Raw genomic sequence first — 17,384 nt, 5'->3', positions numbered from 1 at the left:
AAGACGTTTTGTGTCATTGCCTTCTCATTACTGTACTGTTGCATTGAGGCGTCTTTATTTATTATAACGAAGTTGTTTAACCTAAATATATAAATATAGGATGGCGATGGGTGAGGAAAGAGGATGAGTCATTGGCATTATTTCTAAGAAATTTACATTACTCGCTATCATGTCTACTACTCCGGTTCACATCGGTTCATTTATCCTACTCTTCAACATAAAATGTAAGTTGTAAAAATTTCCCAATATTTCTGTTTATGTAGGTGCTACGTTATTATCCAGGCCGTCATGATGTGGGACATGCAATAATGGAATCTCCTACGTATTTCCAATTGCCTGCTCTGTATTCCGATTACACCATGTGCTGCAACGACGCACCTTTATTGTGCACAGTTTCATGTGTGACCTTATCCCGACTTTGAATGTAAGGTACATTGGCTGCGTTGGTCCAAACAGGATTCCAACTTGGGCTGCATCTAATCACACCTTAATAAAAAACAAGATTTGCTTGCATAAAACAATTGCACCTCAGTCAAAGTTTGATTCCAGGAAATTCAATGAGCCGTTCCATTTTATTCACATGCTGTCATCGGAAAATGAACCCAAAGTAGGTTACACATTTATAATAATCAATAGCCAAAAATGTATTACTACAATTACATTTTGCAAAATAACTTCTTTTGCAATTGTTGTGGGAAAGTAACGAATGAGGATCACCGAGAATTTCAATTTTTTAAACATTGTATTTAGTTGTCAGAATCGTAAAGGAATATTTGGTGTCGTTTCCCCCAAACCTAATTGATATGACTCGTTTACATTTCAAAGTTGAAAATATTTATTTTGTCCCCATCTCTGATAATGTAGTCCACTAAAATATAAGTCATTTATCAATATTCTTGCCTCATCGAGGCTTTAAAAAAATAACAATTTTGCTTCAAGATTTTTATGATAGGCTAAGCCCCTTGAGATGTATATTTTTATTTTGTGACGGTGTACATAACTGTTATTGACATATCTATATTTTTAAACACTGAATAAACAAAGAAACCATTTAAGATCAGTAAAACGGTAGTTGGTTGTTTACTTCGAAAATAGTATTAAGTGCACGTTTTTGAACCTATTGTCGACTTGCTGATATTACAATGCTCACAATGGTTTGTACAGCGCCAGATAACGATTATCTTATCTAGTTTGGCCTTTAGTTCTCTTTATCTCTGACATTTATCGTGTGCCTTTTTCGTTTCATAATGAAATAAGGGTATCATTTTGGCATAAAATTTGCACACAATTGTTTTTATTATCGTATATGAAAGTTATTTGCTTTTATAGAGCTCTTCACAATCAAAGCTGTGCAGCAGATGTTAGTTTTAAGCTATTTGCAGACGTCTTAAAAGTGGCTTATCCAAGAGGGGGAGGGGGCTATGTGCTCTAATTCGGGTCTAAATTTACGCAAAATAAAACGATGACTAACCGAAAAAGAAATAGGTTTAAACAAGATCTCTTGTTACTTAAAGACGCGTTTCGAATACTATTCATTCTCGATGGAAGTAATTACAAATCAGACCCATATCATGTATGGATTTTCAAAGCAGATTGGCTATTAAAGTTGTGGATACTAATCTGAGAATTGATTTGGCCTCCATATTAATTTATCATAAATGACCTTTTTCCCTTTAAGAAAAAGAATACGACAGTACAAAGAGTAAAATATTGGCTCGGTGGCAGTGAAAAAACCACATCACAAGACCGACTTACTGTTGATAAAGAGTGTATTGAAATAATTGTTAAAGTGATATCGATGTTTTGTATTACAATTAAAGTTATAACTATGACTATGAAACCAATGAACCAGATCGATTTAACAACATAATAACCATACTTTGTTGATATCCGTAGGTGGAGGATATTAACCGTGGATACAAAAGATCTGGCGGCAGTGACATTGTGCACTGTTGACAAGTTGACTTTGCCTGTATCGGAACTGCAAAGCGTTGCGTTTACAATAGGCCTACCTGAACACCTACTGTAGCTGGAGTTGCAACATCTTACAATCCTTTTATATTCCCGATTGTATATTAATAAACTATTTCAACAAGAACAATAATTTAACTGTTCTTAACCAGATTCCGAATGAATAAATCGAAATATAAATAAAGAAATCGGAGTTTGTCTGTTATTAATTAATTGTTTTATATGAGTTTTATTTTTTTTGTATCGGTATAATGCACATTATCATTGAAATGGAGTAAACATTTACAGTGATTTCGCGTTGCCCATTTCAATGTAATAAAAAGAAAATGATTTTCTTGATGTGTTTGATGGGGGGGGGGTGGAGGGGGAAACACGAACATAAAATCGGAATTTTGAATTCCCTCAAGTATCTTGCTATATTAAACTCAGGGGGGCAGCTTTCAAAATTTCAAAAAATTGAGTTACGTTGGCCTTGAAAGTTTGGCCAAGATACATTTTATGTTTCCCAACTATTAACAAATTTGCAGGAAACCAATGCAGGATGTTAATAATTCAAAACCCAAATATCCCAAAGTTTAACCAAACTCCACGGACATCTAATTAACTCGTTATTCATAAACAGAAAGTGTCCAGTTTTAGAAACTGCAGGAGGAATTTGGGCAATCAGTTTCATGCAGATAACAATCGGAAGGCATGTGTATACGGGTGTGAACACGCATAATTATCTTCTAATTAGAGAGCACATAACAGATCACTGGCACAGTTCTGTAACTCCAGTCAGTGGGCTTTCTATGTTCTAATAATACTCTGGCATCAATGCGAAATCATGTTGCAATTTGTTTTAGTATTTCGTAACAGAATGATTAAATTTTCACGTACTGCATTATAGCAATTGTACGTAATGTGTTAAATCAAGTATTACAAACTTAATAACTATTCTAAAACGAACCAGGAGCTTTCGGAATCTGCCTTTGTGGCTGAACATGTCAATTTTCATTTCATTGTAACGAGTCTTTTTCACTTATATTGGAAGTGGGCATCACACTCAGCCATATAAAAAGTATGGAGTGTTAATTATTACGATTGTTTTATTGTACCATAACACATCCTAATTTAAAGAAGAGAAGATTCCAAACTGAAATTATAAGATAATACATTTATAATTATTGTTAATGATGTCAATAAATCCATATAATGTAATATTGTAAATTCTGTTTGCAGATGTGGCAGACCTGGCGAATTCCCCACTGCAAAGTTCAGAGCTTCAGGATCTGGAGAATGGCAACAATGCTTCAGGTCTCGGAGCGGGTGCACTCCAGGTACAAACTCAACCTGATATCATAGAGTACACAACCTATGAGTTGCATTGGAATTATAGACAAATGTATTATGTGTTTTTCCTGAATAAAGATGATTTGAACACAACCTTATATCATAGAGTACACAACCTTATATCTTAGAGTACACAACTTTATATCATACAGTACACAACCTTATATCTTAGAGTACACAACCTTATACCATCAAGTGCACAACTTTATATCATACAGTACACAACCTTATATCTTAGAGTACACAACCTTATACCATAGAGTGCACAACTTTATATCATAGAGTACACAACCTTATACCTTATAATACACAACCTTATACCTTAGAGTGCACAACTTTATATCATACAGTACACAACCTTGTATCTTAGAGTACACAACCTTATACCATAGAGTGCACAACTTTATATCATAGAGTACACAACCTTATACCGTATATAGAGTACACAACCTTATACCATAGAGTACACAACCTTATATCATAGAGTACACAACCTTATATCTTAGAGTACACAACCTTATACCATAGAGTGCACGACTTTATTCATAGAGTACACAACCTTATGTCTTAGAGTACACAACCTTATATCTTAGAGTACACAACCTTATACCATAGATGCACAACTTTATATCATAGAGTAACAGGAATAAAGGTGTAAGGATATGAATAGGAGGTGAAGGAGTGATAGGATGGGCATTGGTACCAACAACACTGAGTCCTCCTGAGTTTCACACGTGGGAGAGATGGGCAGATCATCTGAACTAGTGCAGCCCCTAGAGGTCTGGTGGTAAATGTATTCCAATTACTGAAGTTCTTATTGCTCCCTTGGAGAGCCATAATCACGACTACTATAAACAGCTGAGATGTCCAGCCCAAACTCACCAAGAACTCCACGCTCTGAGACAACCAAATCCCATGCCAAATGATCATGCACTATGAAAAGACGTTCTTATTGGTTCAACATTTTTTCTGGGACAGAACCAGCCTTAATGTATGGTTATCTCAGTACTGTATCACTTTTGCACCATGTAAATCACTTGATCTAGAAATTCTACATATCACTTATGTGTCAATTCTTTTAAACAAGAGGCCGATCCACTTTTAAGTCTTTTTCTGCCCGTCCCCCTGGGCCACTCACTGGCATGTGTGAGGATCTTATCAAACAGAATAAGGGGAGAGTCGATACAGTACGAGATCGATGGTACTGATAAAAAGTGCAACACAGCACCAGCACAGACAGGATTTGATCCTGCGTTATCTCTAACTCAGGTCCAAAGTCCAACGTCTTAACCGCTCGGCCACCGGCACTCCCATCCATGAAACACTGGTTGTGACCTATTTTACAGGCTCAGGACGTTCTTCGTCTGTGTTGAACAATTGCCCCGGAGCTACAATCCAATATTTTAGTGTGACCTCTATGATTTCGATGGCAACTTTGTATTACATTCGGTTTCTGACACATTAGAACCAACTCACCACTGCACACCCTAATGTTGCCTTTCTTTTGTCGTGTGTGTTCTTTCAACCTGTTGGTACACTGCTTACTGACACAACCTTATATCACTTACAGATTAAGCTTATGCTATCTCCAACTACACAACATTGTATCAAATTTAAAACAAAGTTCACTATCTTAATTGGTACCTATATTAATGTCAATAAAATTTAACAGCTTACTCTTTATGTTTCTCTTCCTCTTCTTTTTCTTCTGAATTTAAAAATTATGAAACGTTGTAAAAGACATGTTAGTTATCTGGGTAATATGGATCTAAAGTTATACTAACATTTAAATTAGAAGAAAACGTTATAAAGTAAATATTTACCTGTGTATATGGCGTGTTTATCTCACAAGAGTGGGTGGGAGTTTTCAAGGTTATTTCTGACTTCTGTTGTTGTAATCTAATCAAAATGTCAGTTGCAAAAGACCCAGACCCGTACTCAGACCGGTTTTTACGGACAATTGTACCGGGCCGGGCCCCGCAAAATATCTATTTAAAGGGACAGTTTCGACGGACGAGATAACTCAATCTAATAACTTCAACGCTATTATAGGCTCAACTGTAATATAGTTCATTACAACTTCGAATAAACTGTGACTATTATTTTTAGAATAACACTCATACTTTTTATTTAACAATCTAGATCGTGTTATTTACATTGTGCATTCAAGCGGAAAAATCAATATTAGTTCTTGCAATTAAACAACAAATACCTCAACACTTGCATCCGGTTTGACCCGATAAATCATAACTGAATGTCAATACAAAAGACGAATTATCTTCTATCGAGAACAATTAAAAACACTAATTTTAAAGATTTTCCTCACAATTATTAATATCTAAAATAATTTATATCGGATAAATAATAAACCAATTATTATGCATGTTTAGAATCCACAAAATTAATACAATGCTTAAAATGGTCCAATTAATAAGATTTTCCGTAATTAATTTTAGCAATATCTTTGAATGAATCTTACAATCGTTAAAAAAATAATGAGATGTCGTCAATGGGATAATGGTGGTGGGTGGGGGGGGGGAAGCGGTGTGACGGGGCCCGCCAATGCTAAGTACGGCCCTGAAAAGACTTCATACTACATTCCTAATTTACCTCTGCACCCTTTGTGTGTCTGTCTAGCCCTCTTTATTATGGTTCTCTTTAACATGTAATCTATATTTTATTTTTAGATCAGGGCTTCATTAAGTTTTGTGCTATTATATTGTAAGAATGTTACTAAACTTCACAAGAAATAAATACACTGAAATGAAAATAGCAGTATTTTCCCAATTCGAAAGAAATATATTAACGTACAATATTCTTGTTTTGAAACTTACTTACTTGAAACCATTCTTAAAATATCTTTTTACAACAAATATACACTTTTCCAATTTTAATACACTGTTTAATACACAGGAATCACAACCATGTTGTGTATCAATTTCACCAACTCTAAAACATGCACTTAATAAACACAACATTAAATTATTCAAACTGAACTACAGAATACAGGTCAAAATAGGTCTGCATCAGCCGACCAACCACCTACGACTGGCACACAACATGGTGGTTGTGATTCCTGACTTATGCGTGTCATAACGCTCTGGTACGATTTGTTAATTTTAACCTAGATTTTAATTATGTGTTAGGTTAGCTATTTACCTGAAGAAGAGATCAGATCACAGATTTCTAAATGTAGTGTTAATGATTTTTTGTACTACTGGTCAATGGCAGATGTCCGGAAAAATCCTGTTTCCTTCACCATCTATTTGTTATCTATTGATGCTTTGTGATTCGTAAAGTTATTATTACTTGTTACTTTACTGTTGTTATTTTGATACTAGTTTGTATCGATCTTCTATTGTGATATTTCTTTTAAGGTTTATTCACTGTTTTATTTAATGTCCATAAAATAAGACGTAAGATCTTTATTGCCGTTGATACAATGAAATAGGCATTTTCAATACACTTTTTAGCATAAAAAATATACTAATATATTAGTACACAAACAAACTAACAAATCAACAACACAACAAATCATTTTGGAAAACCAAAAAAACAGATTTAACAGACTCAAAAACATTTTCCTCACAGTTGTAAAATAAAAATATATTTTAAAATTAAAACCTAATGATTTAAAACTGAATATTGACATCCACAGTTAAAAACTCGTCAATGGAATAAAATGGATTATTTTAAAACCGCAAATAAAATTTTCTTTTCAAATTAGTTATGCAAATAACATGAGAAATTTTTGGAAACTTGTTAAAAAAAATCTTACACAATTTACCATATGGGATGTTCCAAATTTGGTCAGTCGATGTTGGGGAATGTCAAGCTTATTTTTATTTCAGGTGTTGTGTGTATAAACCTGATTTCTAATGAAAAAGTTTCTGAGGTTTGCTTTAGTGTATAATATAATATGGTAAATGTAGAGATTAATTATGGTAGGTATTTGTAGCTGTACAGACATTTGCAATGATCTAATGGTGCAGCATGACAAATGGTTCTAATAACCCTTTTTTGGATGATAGATCTGAGACTGCTACAGAATAGCCCCATAATATTAAGCCGTAAGCAATATGTGATTGGAATAATCCAAAATACGCTGTCCTAAGGTACTCAGTAGATATTATAGGTATTAACTTCCAAAGCAGAAAAGCAAACCTCAAAAGTTTTTAGCTTAAACCGTTAACATGATCATTCCAACTCAATTTCGTATCAATACAATTTCCCAGTAATTTGACAGATTGGTGATCATTTTGAGAAAGGCTAAGTAATATATTTTGCATTTTAATTTCATTGCAGAGTAGTTTATTAGTTGTGAACCATTTCTGAGCATTACTTCGAGCTGCAGCCATTGTAGCCATCAAACTTCTAGATTAGAATGTATGTCTGTTGAAATAAAAGAAGAAGTGTATACAAAAATTATTCTAGGAGCTAAGTAACAAAAACTATTCTCTTAGTAAACTCATGAGTGTAAAAAAATCAAAGGAGTTTTAATTCTGATTTTAAATTATGTTTCAGAACATACGGGAACAGATGGCTCAGAGTCTGGAGAGGATGAAGGAACTAGAGGAACAAGTGAAGGTCATTCCTGTATTACAGGTAACGCCACCATTAACTAGAAGTGTAAACACTTGTATCAATTTATCCTGAAATACCAATGCGATTTCATATTTATATGATATCAAAATTAAATCTGTCTCTATAGAAACATTTAATACAAATTTAGTTTATTCTGTTTTACACATTTAGTCCTTTTATTGATAGAATCATTTTGTAGTAGTTTTAAAAAGCCTTTGTGCCTGTGACATGAGAAAACTGCCAGTCCCAATTCGACTAAAATGTAATATCTGCGTTAAAAATTAATTTGCAGTAAAGAAAATAACATCCATACAGAATAATACTATTTTTCTCTATGATAATCGCACTATAATGACAAAGCACTATATGAGTTTCGAAGCAAAAGGTAAAAGTTTAAAGCCAATAATAAAAAATAGACGTACTTTATTGCACACATTGATAGTTTTTTGCCCAACATGCAGAGTGTGCAAATGTGCATGTTGGCAGTTTTTTTTAGCAAAATGCAAAGTTGGCAGTAAAAGGCTTAATGGAGCGTTACTGATGAACATACCTTAATCAAAAGATCTGAGTCTTGAAACAAAACTTTTTTAGACAAAAGCCCTTTTTAAATTTTTATTTAAAAAATTCTTTATTTTAAAATTCATGAATGTTTAAAAATGAAAATACTTTTGGAGTTATATATATATAAATCATAAGTATGTGCCAAATTTCATCAACATCAGACTGCTTTTTAAATGTTTTAATTATGCTTTGAATAAACGTCTTTAGAAAAATACAATTTTTGCATAAGTGAGCTATATAACATATATAACTCACTATTTAGTCAAATAGTTTAGTCAACATTGTTAGAGTAGGTTTTAGAAAACTTAGCTTTTTTGCTAAACACGGATTTTGGGTAAAAATATAATACAGTTTATAAAACATTTCAAAAAATGAAAACTACTTGGATACTTGTCAACTTTTATGTCAAATTTGGTGAACAATTTGGTCTGTTCGTTAGAACATGGTCAATAAAACACACACAAATTCATTTTTGCAAAAATCGCTTCCTCTTAAAACCGAAATTTTATTGTTTTGGACCATTAGAACATTTTTTTATAACTTTCAGTGCGAAATAAAGATCAAGGAAAAAAAATATAACCTCCACCCAATACCCTGGATTTTTCTCTTAAATCAAAAAGATTCTGCTAAATTTGTTTGTAATGATTAAGATTAACATGTAATCTGATAGGAAAAAGATGCAAAGAGATTTGAGATAATAAATATAGAAATTTGTAGTCATTCAATATATATTATATTAGTTTTTTATGCTGGCTGGTTAAAAAAATGTAGACTAATTTTGAATTATTTATAAGTTAAATTTTGAGGACGGGAAATCCTAACACTTCAGTACAGATTTTTTCGTGTGACCACCAATTCACTGCTTTACAGGCATGCCACTGGTGGATGAATAAGGATGCGTATTGGTAGATTGAATTCAGATTAATCTTATCGTACATTTATATTACGTTTTAAGATTAAATTTGCATTTCTAATAGTTACCTACTTTATACAGTATCATCCTTTGTGTATTTATCAGATATCCTCACAAGATTGGGTTCACTTCAACATAAAAATAAAACAAGGAGAATATAGTGGAAAGATGTAGGTATACAAGAGCTGTCTGGAAAGAATCTGATATTTTGATGTTACTCAAAACTAGTTTACCGATCACAACCAAACTTTTGTCTTCTTCAAAGTACTTTCCATTGAATATAAAGCACTTGTTAAAACGTCCTCCCACTTTGAGAAGAAAGTTTAAAAATACTATTAGGATCGCGATTAGCTCTGCCGTCGCATTTAGTTTAACCTTTTCAACTATTTCAAATCAAGATCTGATCCTTTGAGCGGAGATTTCAATTTTGGGAACAGCCAGAAGTCACATGGAGCCATCCATATAAGGACTGTATGAAGGATGTGGAACTTAGTAAAAACTTGTTCAATCATGTGAGAGGAATAAGTCCGTGCAGTATGCTTGTGAAGCATCCAATCTTTACTGATCCACAATTCTGGACGTTTGCACTGCTCCCTGAGATGTCTCAAGACTTTTGAGGTAGTACTCCTTCGTGATATTTCGGCTCCATGGAACTCTAGAATGTATTCATAGTCTATTACAACTTTGTCGTCAAAAAAACACTGTCGTCATGGTCAAGATTTTGCTCTGAACTTGCCAACCTCTTTCTGGGCACTGGGTTCCAGGTTTGATCCAGGCTTTTGTTTCAGGATCATGAGCTGTAAATGTTTTTGACTTATGTCTCATCATCGTTCCATTACTTTATTTTTAAGCGTAGTGATCGTGGTTATTTACAGATCTTGTGTGACTCCAAAACAATGCTCCTTTTGGTATTTGGTGAGGAATTTAGAGACAATTTTGTCAACCACTTGTTACAAACCCAAAGTCCCAGGCAGAATTTCAACAAAAATGGTTTTTGGTATGTCCAAATCTTTCTCCAACTTTGTGTTGTTGAGCAATTGTCCGCTACGAATGCTAACCACACACGTTCAATATTTTCAGGGATTCACATTGATAAAGGTCGATCAGTACAGGGATCACTTTCAACTGAATTGCAGCCATTTTTAACCCTTTTAACCCCGGCCATTAAATCAAGTGATGTGCCAGAAATCCCAAGCCATTTTCAGACAAAAATGTAAGGGTTTTGTAAAAAAATTCATAACTCAGTTATTTTTTAAGATATTTAGGTAATTCTTTTTTGTTTTACTTCTTTATACATGTAGCTTACAGAAATATACAAATAAAATTATTATTTTGAAAGTAATTTTTTTAAATGCATATACATATATAAAAAATAAATAAAAATGAAAAAATTTCAAGTTTGATCATGGAAACCATATAGATAAAAAACATATTTGACACAAAAATACCCATTTACTTTATGATATATTTAATCCTTAATAAAAGAAAACAAAAATTATAGGCCTACCTTATTTACAAGTGGAGTAACATCAATTTTTGTAAAGCCGTGTAAATTTTTCTTTTTGCCATTTCTGGGCAAGGCAATGTAACAAGACCTTTGAAATTCACAGTAATTAAAATAAACATAAAACCAAAGTTATTTCTGACAAAATAACTAAAACTGTTCATAATCTAAATTTTAAAAAAGTTTTAAAACAATATTTACATTACTACAAAATGTAAATTTTCAAGATATCCATCACTCAAATCGTCGTCACTAATCACATCCACACCATTTGCAACTAGGTTACTAATTATTGTATTTTCACTTACGGGAGACTTTGAACGATGTCTTTTACTCATTTTGAAATAAAACAAATAATAAACTAAACTTTAACTGCCGTACTTTATAGTGCTTTAACCTAAAACTGTGAAGAAAACGGAATATTCACAACCACGTGATATACAGCTGTCTGCAACAAGCGTGAGCAGTCAGTCGAGACGAACTGCAATTGCTCAGTTACAGACTGACAAAATACGAAGTCAAACCATTACAAACTAATATATTTCGATGCAAAATATCTTTGTGCACAAGTCTGTGAAATTTCAAAGCATTTGGTGAAATAGGTGGCCAGTAAAGTAATAAAAAGTGCACGTCCGCACTATACGGACGTCGGGGAGTTGACGCCATTTTTACGACGTCCGTATAGTACGGACGTCGGGGTTAAAAGGGTTAAAAACAGTTCAACCACAAATTCACGGAAGTTGGGGGGCATTGGTTCTTCCTGGAAGGCTTGCTAGACCACTTAAATAGTTTCCAAAACATTTTTCCAAGTTTGAAACAAAACTTGATTAAAATTCTATGATCATCCTGTTGTGTCAGTTTTTAGGGGAAAAATATCTGGCGAAGGCTGAGAAACACAGTTACTGAACAGTGACTGATAAGTGACTTATTAAAGGAATGGATGAGAGCTATTCTGTGTAGCAGTTACGTGGGTACAGAGATAGCTAAGGAGTACTTTCTGACAGCCCTTGTATTATCACAGATATAAATTAATTTTGTGGTGTTTTTATTTACAAATGTAGCTAAGTTGAAATATTTTATTACAGGTTCAGCTGTCAGTGTTGAAAGATGAAAAGCGGAGATTATTAGAATCACTTAGACTGAGCCAAACCCGACAAGACTATGCTATAGAGAAAATCACCAATAACACAACCAACAATAATAAATACTACACTCTTCCTCTAGCATCAGGTAGGTACTGTAATGTTTATCTATGTAATAAAGAGTAATTTAGTATCCTTAAGAACCAGCTGTAGTAAAGCAACCATAAGAACAATGTTAAACATCAGTTTTACGCCCCTATTTTTCTTATGGGATCATAAAATTACAGGATGTGTCTCGTTGTAAAGATGCAAGTAAACACTTGTTGGTCTTTTTTGTTATATGTGTACTTTTTGAATATTTAAACGATAGAGTGCCTAAAAGTTAGAGATCCTTTTCTCAATAATCTATAAAAATATTGAAAAAAAAACTAAAAAGCACTTGGCTGGGTATCTCCCATAATTTTATGATTAAGAATAAGGTCGTAAAAGTGCATGGGTTTAATATTGCTCTTATGAGGCAACAACCATCATGGTCATTAAAGCCGGTTCTTATCAATTTGCTTGGTTAACGAATTTAAAACATGTCATGTTTTACCTATTTGAGTGTTTGGACAAGATTTTTAAATCGGATAGATAATTGTTTTCTTCTCTCTTCTCAAATATATATGTAGTGATTACAATTATTTAGAGGGCTGTGCTAACAGGATGTTTTATGTTTAAATATTTTAACACCATAAATAATTGTAGTTATCAATGGGTAACTTACACGGAATACTTGTCTAGTCCTAATAATACTGTGTTTGGCTTTATAATTTTTATGATTTTTTGAGTGGTGGATTAAAACATGTACTATTCCTTTTGACGGAACATTTCATGTTTTATTTTTAGTTTATAGAGGTGGCATAATGGCATAATATCGCTGAAAGATCAACTAAACTGGGATTAATTTAATTTTAATTGAAAATCCAAAAGTAAAGTAGGTATAAGGCATGGAAATTTCTTGTTGAATCTTCATTTATACAGAAGGTGAAACAAAACTTGGTTGCAAATCAGCTGGGTAGGAGAAAGTGAGGGATTTTCTAACAAAAGCAATATCTTTTAATGTCATTGATTTTACTCCTCTCTTCACCCCTTCCTCTCAAACACTGACCGTCATAAATGACAAAATTTGTGCGGCATATAGAACACCTGCTATAATGCATGTGGAGTGCAAATAGTTAGTGTTTTTTTATTGATTTTAAAGCTACATTTAACAGTGTTTGTGTGTGAAAGAAATTTTAAACTATTGGTTATTAAAAAAAAATAATACTTAAAAACTACTAATTAAATTTACATGTATTTAACAAGAATTTCTAGGTATGAAACCCCAGTGACACAGTCAATACATACTGAAATCACCATGACTGTGGTATTTTAGACTGACAGAGATACTTAAAATCTGATTAATCCATTGTACCTGATGACAGTCAGTCATTGACTAAGTTTGATCTAGGAATTCCCTATGATTCCATCAAACATTCATATAACTTATTATTATTTTATTTAAATAGATCAAATTTGACATTCTCAATATTAGCTTTTAGTACTTTGGACATTTGCCATTTTTGTATGTTTAAAAAATTAACACTAAAAACAATGGCAAATGTCTGAATTCTTTGTTTAAATTTTGTTTTGACAATGGAAGGATTGTGAAGGAAACAGGATTTTTCCGGACATTTGCTATCGTTCAGTGGAACAAAATTTTTGTACCACTGAACAATGGCAAATGTCCGGAAAAATCCTGTTTCCTTCAGATGTCTGAAACCCTTTTATCTTTTTAAATCAAATATCATCATAACAATCATTAAACAAATAATTAGATTTTTTAAAAGATTTAAAATTTTCAGTTAAACATAGAGTCTTGTGTTTCAGATGTCAAAATGAAATCATCGTACGTGGAGGAGGTGGCAGTAACGAAGAAGGCTTCGATGCGAGATGTGAGCCTGTCCTGTGTGGCCATGACACGTGATGTCGGGGTGAGTCACTCCGAGCCCCCGGTCGTCACCTGTGATGTAGGGGTCAACTATAACTGCCCCCGTGTTCCCACCAGAGACGTCGGCACTAGTCATGTCACTCTGCCTGTCTCGACCAGAGATGTGGGAGTGTGCCACACCGATCTCCCGGAGTCCTTCAGTAAAAACGTACCATCACAACAAGTTCCTAAAGAAATGGTGTCATTGAAAACGATCATTACGAAACCTCAGGTTAGAGATAATAGTATGGTTACGGATTTACTACACAACCAGGTATATTCAGACATAGAACTGGACAAAAATATTAACAAAGCTATCAAAATGTTTGAAAAGACTTTCCTACACAAACTGCAACGTAATAAAATAGACAACGCTGTAAGTATCGGTGTTCAAACTTTGGTCCCAAGTGAAACGTTAAAAATTACTGAAAAAAGTGATAAAGGTGTCCAAGTTGTCAAAGAAAAGCAGATGAGAGACTTCGGAATCAATCACGTACCCAGGACCAGCGACGTACAGGTTTCCTTCCGCCCAGAAACGAGAGACATCGGTGTATCCGACGACACCACGGAGATTCAGTGTGAGAAATGTATCAGTGAAGCGAAAACCTTAGTTAATATTAACGACAACTATAAACAGTTGTCGCTGGCATCACTGAATGTTGTCAGAAGCAAATCGTTCGACTACAGCGACAGATCTCCGTTAAGGAAACCCAGAACTCGTTCCGTAGCGTGTGGACCATTGCTCAGAATAACGGGCACAAAGTCATGTGACACGTCGGACTTGATGGGGCGAAGCAAGGATGTCGGTGTGAATACTGTGAAGAGAAAATTGGTGGATGCGGCTGTAGGAGAGTCTTCACAGAAACCGTCTAGTGTCAACGTTTGTGACAAGTGCTCCAATACAATAACGAATTTTGCGAAAGATATTCTCAATCAGTCACGAGAACATTTAGTACCAGCTACGTTAGTATCAAGGATTCCCAGGCCTACCACCCTACCTCAGCTGAATAGCCCGGACAAGCCCAAGCTCACAAGACAAGACACGTACACCAAAACCTTCGCAGTGCCTTTAACGCAGACGTCACCTGCAGATCCACCAACTCGGTGAGTACGTGAATAATTCTGATTTTACATGGTACTTTTGTTTGGTACTTTTTAATTGTTGAGAGATACCAACCAGTGGCGCAGCGGCGGAGGGGGATGTATGGGACTTTTCCCTCCCAAAAGCACTTTATTTTAAAATGATCTCACACCTAATAAGTGCATAAATGCTCAAACTGCGGGTTGAGACATCTGTGGAGAACTTGAATTTAATGAAGGAGTGGTTTTCAGCAAATGGGTTAAAGCTTAATCCAGAAAAAACTCAAATTCTCCATTTCCATATTAACTACCAAAATTCTTCCCATAGTGATTCCTTTTTTTCCCAACATATTTCAACTTAGTACCAGCAACAAAATTTCTAGGAATCAAAATAGACTCATGTCTAACTTAGCACCACCAGATTAATGAGTTACTGAAAAAACTTAGTAAAGCGTTTTTGGCCTTTCTCACTCTTCACGTGTTGACAAACACACTCTCAAACAGGTTTACTTTGTCTATGCTCATTCTCATCTATTATATGGATCTTCTGGGGATATTCCCCTGCCTCTGAAGTGTTTTTTATCCAAAAGAAAATGGTAAGACTGATCAACTTGGGTCCTTTTTGTGACCCGTGCAGGAAGCACTTTAGAAATTTGCAAACACTTCCTCTACCTTCTCTTTTCATTCTTCAAAGTCTTCTTTACGTTAAAGAGAAGCAAGAAAAGTTTTTAATAACAATCACCACCACTCTCATTTCACAAGAAACTCTCAATTGCTCCAGTATCCTATTCACAATATTAGGTTTCTGGAAAGGTCACCGCTTTATACATGCATAAAACTTTACAATCATATGCCACTTTCAATAAAGAAAGAAAAATCACTTCCAAGATTCAAAATATTTTCAAAAGACTATCTACTTTCTCACTGCTTTTACAATGTAGCCGAGTGCTTGGCTTCTCTGTCAGGACTTTGAGGCATCCGACTTGCTATAAGAAAAAAAATAATTGTCCAATATGTTGTGTATTGGTATATTAGAAATTTAGTTTAATTAGTTTAGTATACAATTTGTAATAATTGAGGAGTCTTTGCCAAAGCATTGTGCTTGAAAGGCGTCTCTGACAATTATGTAAATAAATAAATAATTTATTTTTGACTAAAAATAACATTTATGTTGAAACTTTGAAATAAATCACAATCAAATATATAAATTCAAACCATATTACTATTTTAATTTACAAAATACACAGCACTACACATATAATAATTCAACTTTTTTCAAAACCGTAAATACCTGAATTTCATTGTCATGCAGCAACCACGAAAGTGAGGTTAGTTCTTACTATTTATACTGGCTTCTACATGTACACGGTACTTCAGTAACCAAATACAAAATGTTCTCGTACTGATTTATAATCATACGTTACAGAATGCTCCTAAAGTGGTACAGGTACGTGTTCCATATACTGTAACTACTAAGAGTCCGAGTACTTTATACCAGGAACGGCGTTAAATGTGTAAAGTATCTGTATCGTAAAATTATTTGAAAAAGTAACCTGTACAGGATACTTTCGGTTTGCGGTAACTTGAACTCTGTATAGACGAGTAACCAGTACAAAAATTATCTTTTGCAATAGTCACGACGTGATTAGTTGTCACAGTAGTGAGTGAGTTGCCGAGCTCTGAGCATTTCTGAACTGTGTTAGTTTGTTGTCATTCATTGTCACTACGAGGCAACACCGCCCTGGGCAATCTGGCAATTTGTGCTTTAAAACGAGCAGATACCGGGTACGGTGAATTAACAAAACTTGCTCAATTTAATATGTGTTAAAATTTAAATGTTTTAATTAGTGATTTACAAAATTCCATTCCTAAGATAATGACTATGCTCCATAATGTGGCCAATGCCAAACTTTGTGGACTACACGGTTAAAATGGTAATTTAATAACAACTTTATTCATACTATTCTCAAATTTACATATCACAATTACAATTACAGTGCATGTGTATCTATCTTGTATAAATATTTACTCTTAATTGGATTAAAGTTTCTTAGTTATGAATTTTCAAAGTTGGAATTTGGTTCAAAATCACCAAAAACCAGTAATTTTGTTGTTATCAATATAGAAGCTGGAAGTTACTGATTGCAGTTTTACGTGTAGAAACACAGAAATAAACAAATAAATTTTAATATAACTTCCATTAATATAGCTCTATTAGTTTGTAGTCAACTTTTAAACTCAGATATCTGTACTTTTTGAATCGAGAGCAGACATCCTGATTTATCTTTGGTCTTGAAATGTGATTTAAACTTAACTATTTCGTTAATGTTATGATTGAATTATAAT

General features: G+C 33.9%; 1 protein-coding gene across 3 annotated transcripts in view; it reads left to right on the top strand.

Moving 5' to 3' along the window:
- The window catches only part of LOC124368850 (KN motif and ankyrin repeat domain-containing protein 3-like), a 135,117-nt gene that overhangs the window by 82,149 nt on the left and 35,584 nt on the right, over nt 1–17,384 (top strand). For all 3 annotated transcript variants that reach the window (XM_046826296.1, XM_046826295.1, XM_046826297.1), the window contains 4 exons: nt 3,193–3,290; nt 7,828–7,908; nt 11,951–12,095; nt 13,859–15,062. In XM_046826296.1, coding sequence (XP_046682252.1) covers nt 3,193–3,290; nt 7,828–7,908; nt 11,951–12,095; nt 13,859–15,062 — 1,528 coding nt within the window. The remainder of the gene's footprint in view (nt 1–3,192; nt 3,291–7,827; nt 7,909–11,950; nt 12,096–13,858; nt 15,063–17,384) is intronic.

This window comes from Homalodisca vitripennis, chromosome X, assembly GCF_021130785.1.
Source record: "Homalodisca vitripennis isolate AUS2020 chromosome X, UT_GWSS_2.1, whole genome shotgun sequence".
In the NCBI taxonomy this organism is placed as follows: Eukaryota; Metazoa; Arthropoda; class Insecta; order Hemiptera; family Cicadellidae; genus Homalodisca; species Homalodisca vitripennis.
Note: the sequence above shows the minus strand (reverse complement) of the source record. Positions and strands in the feature narration are given on the sequence as shown.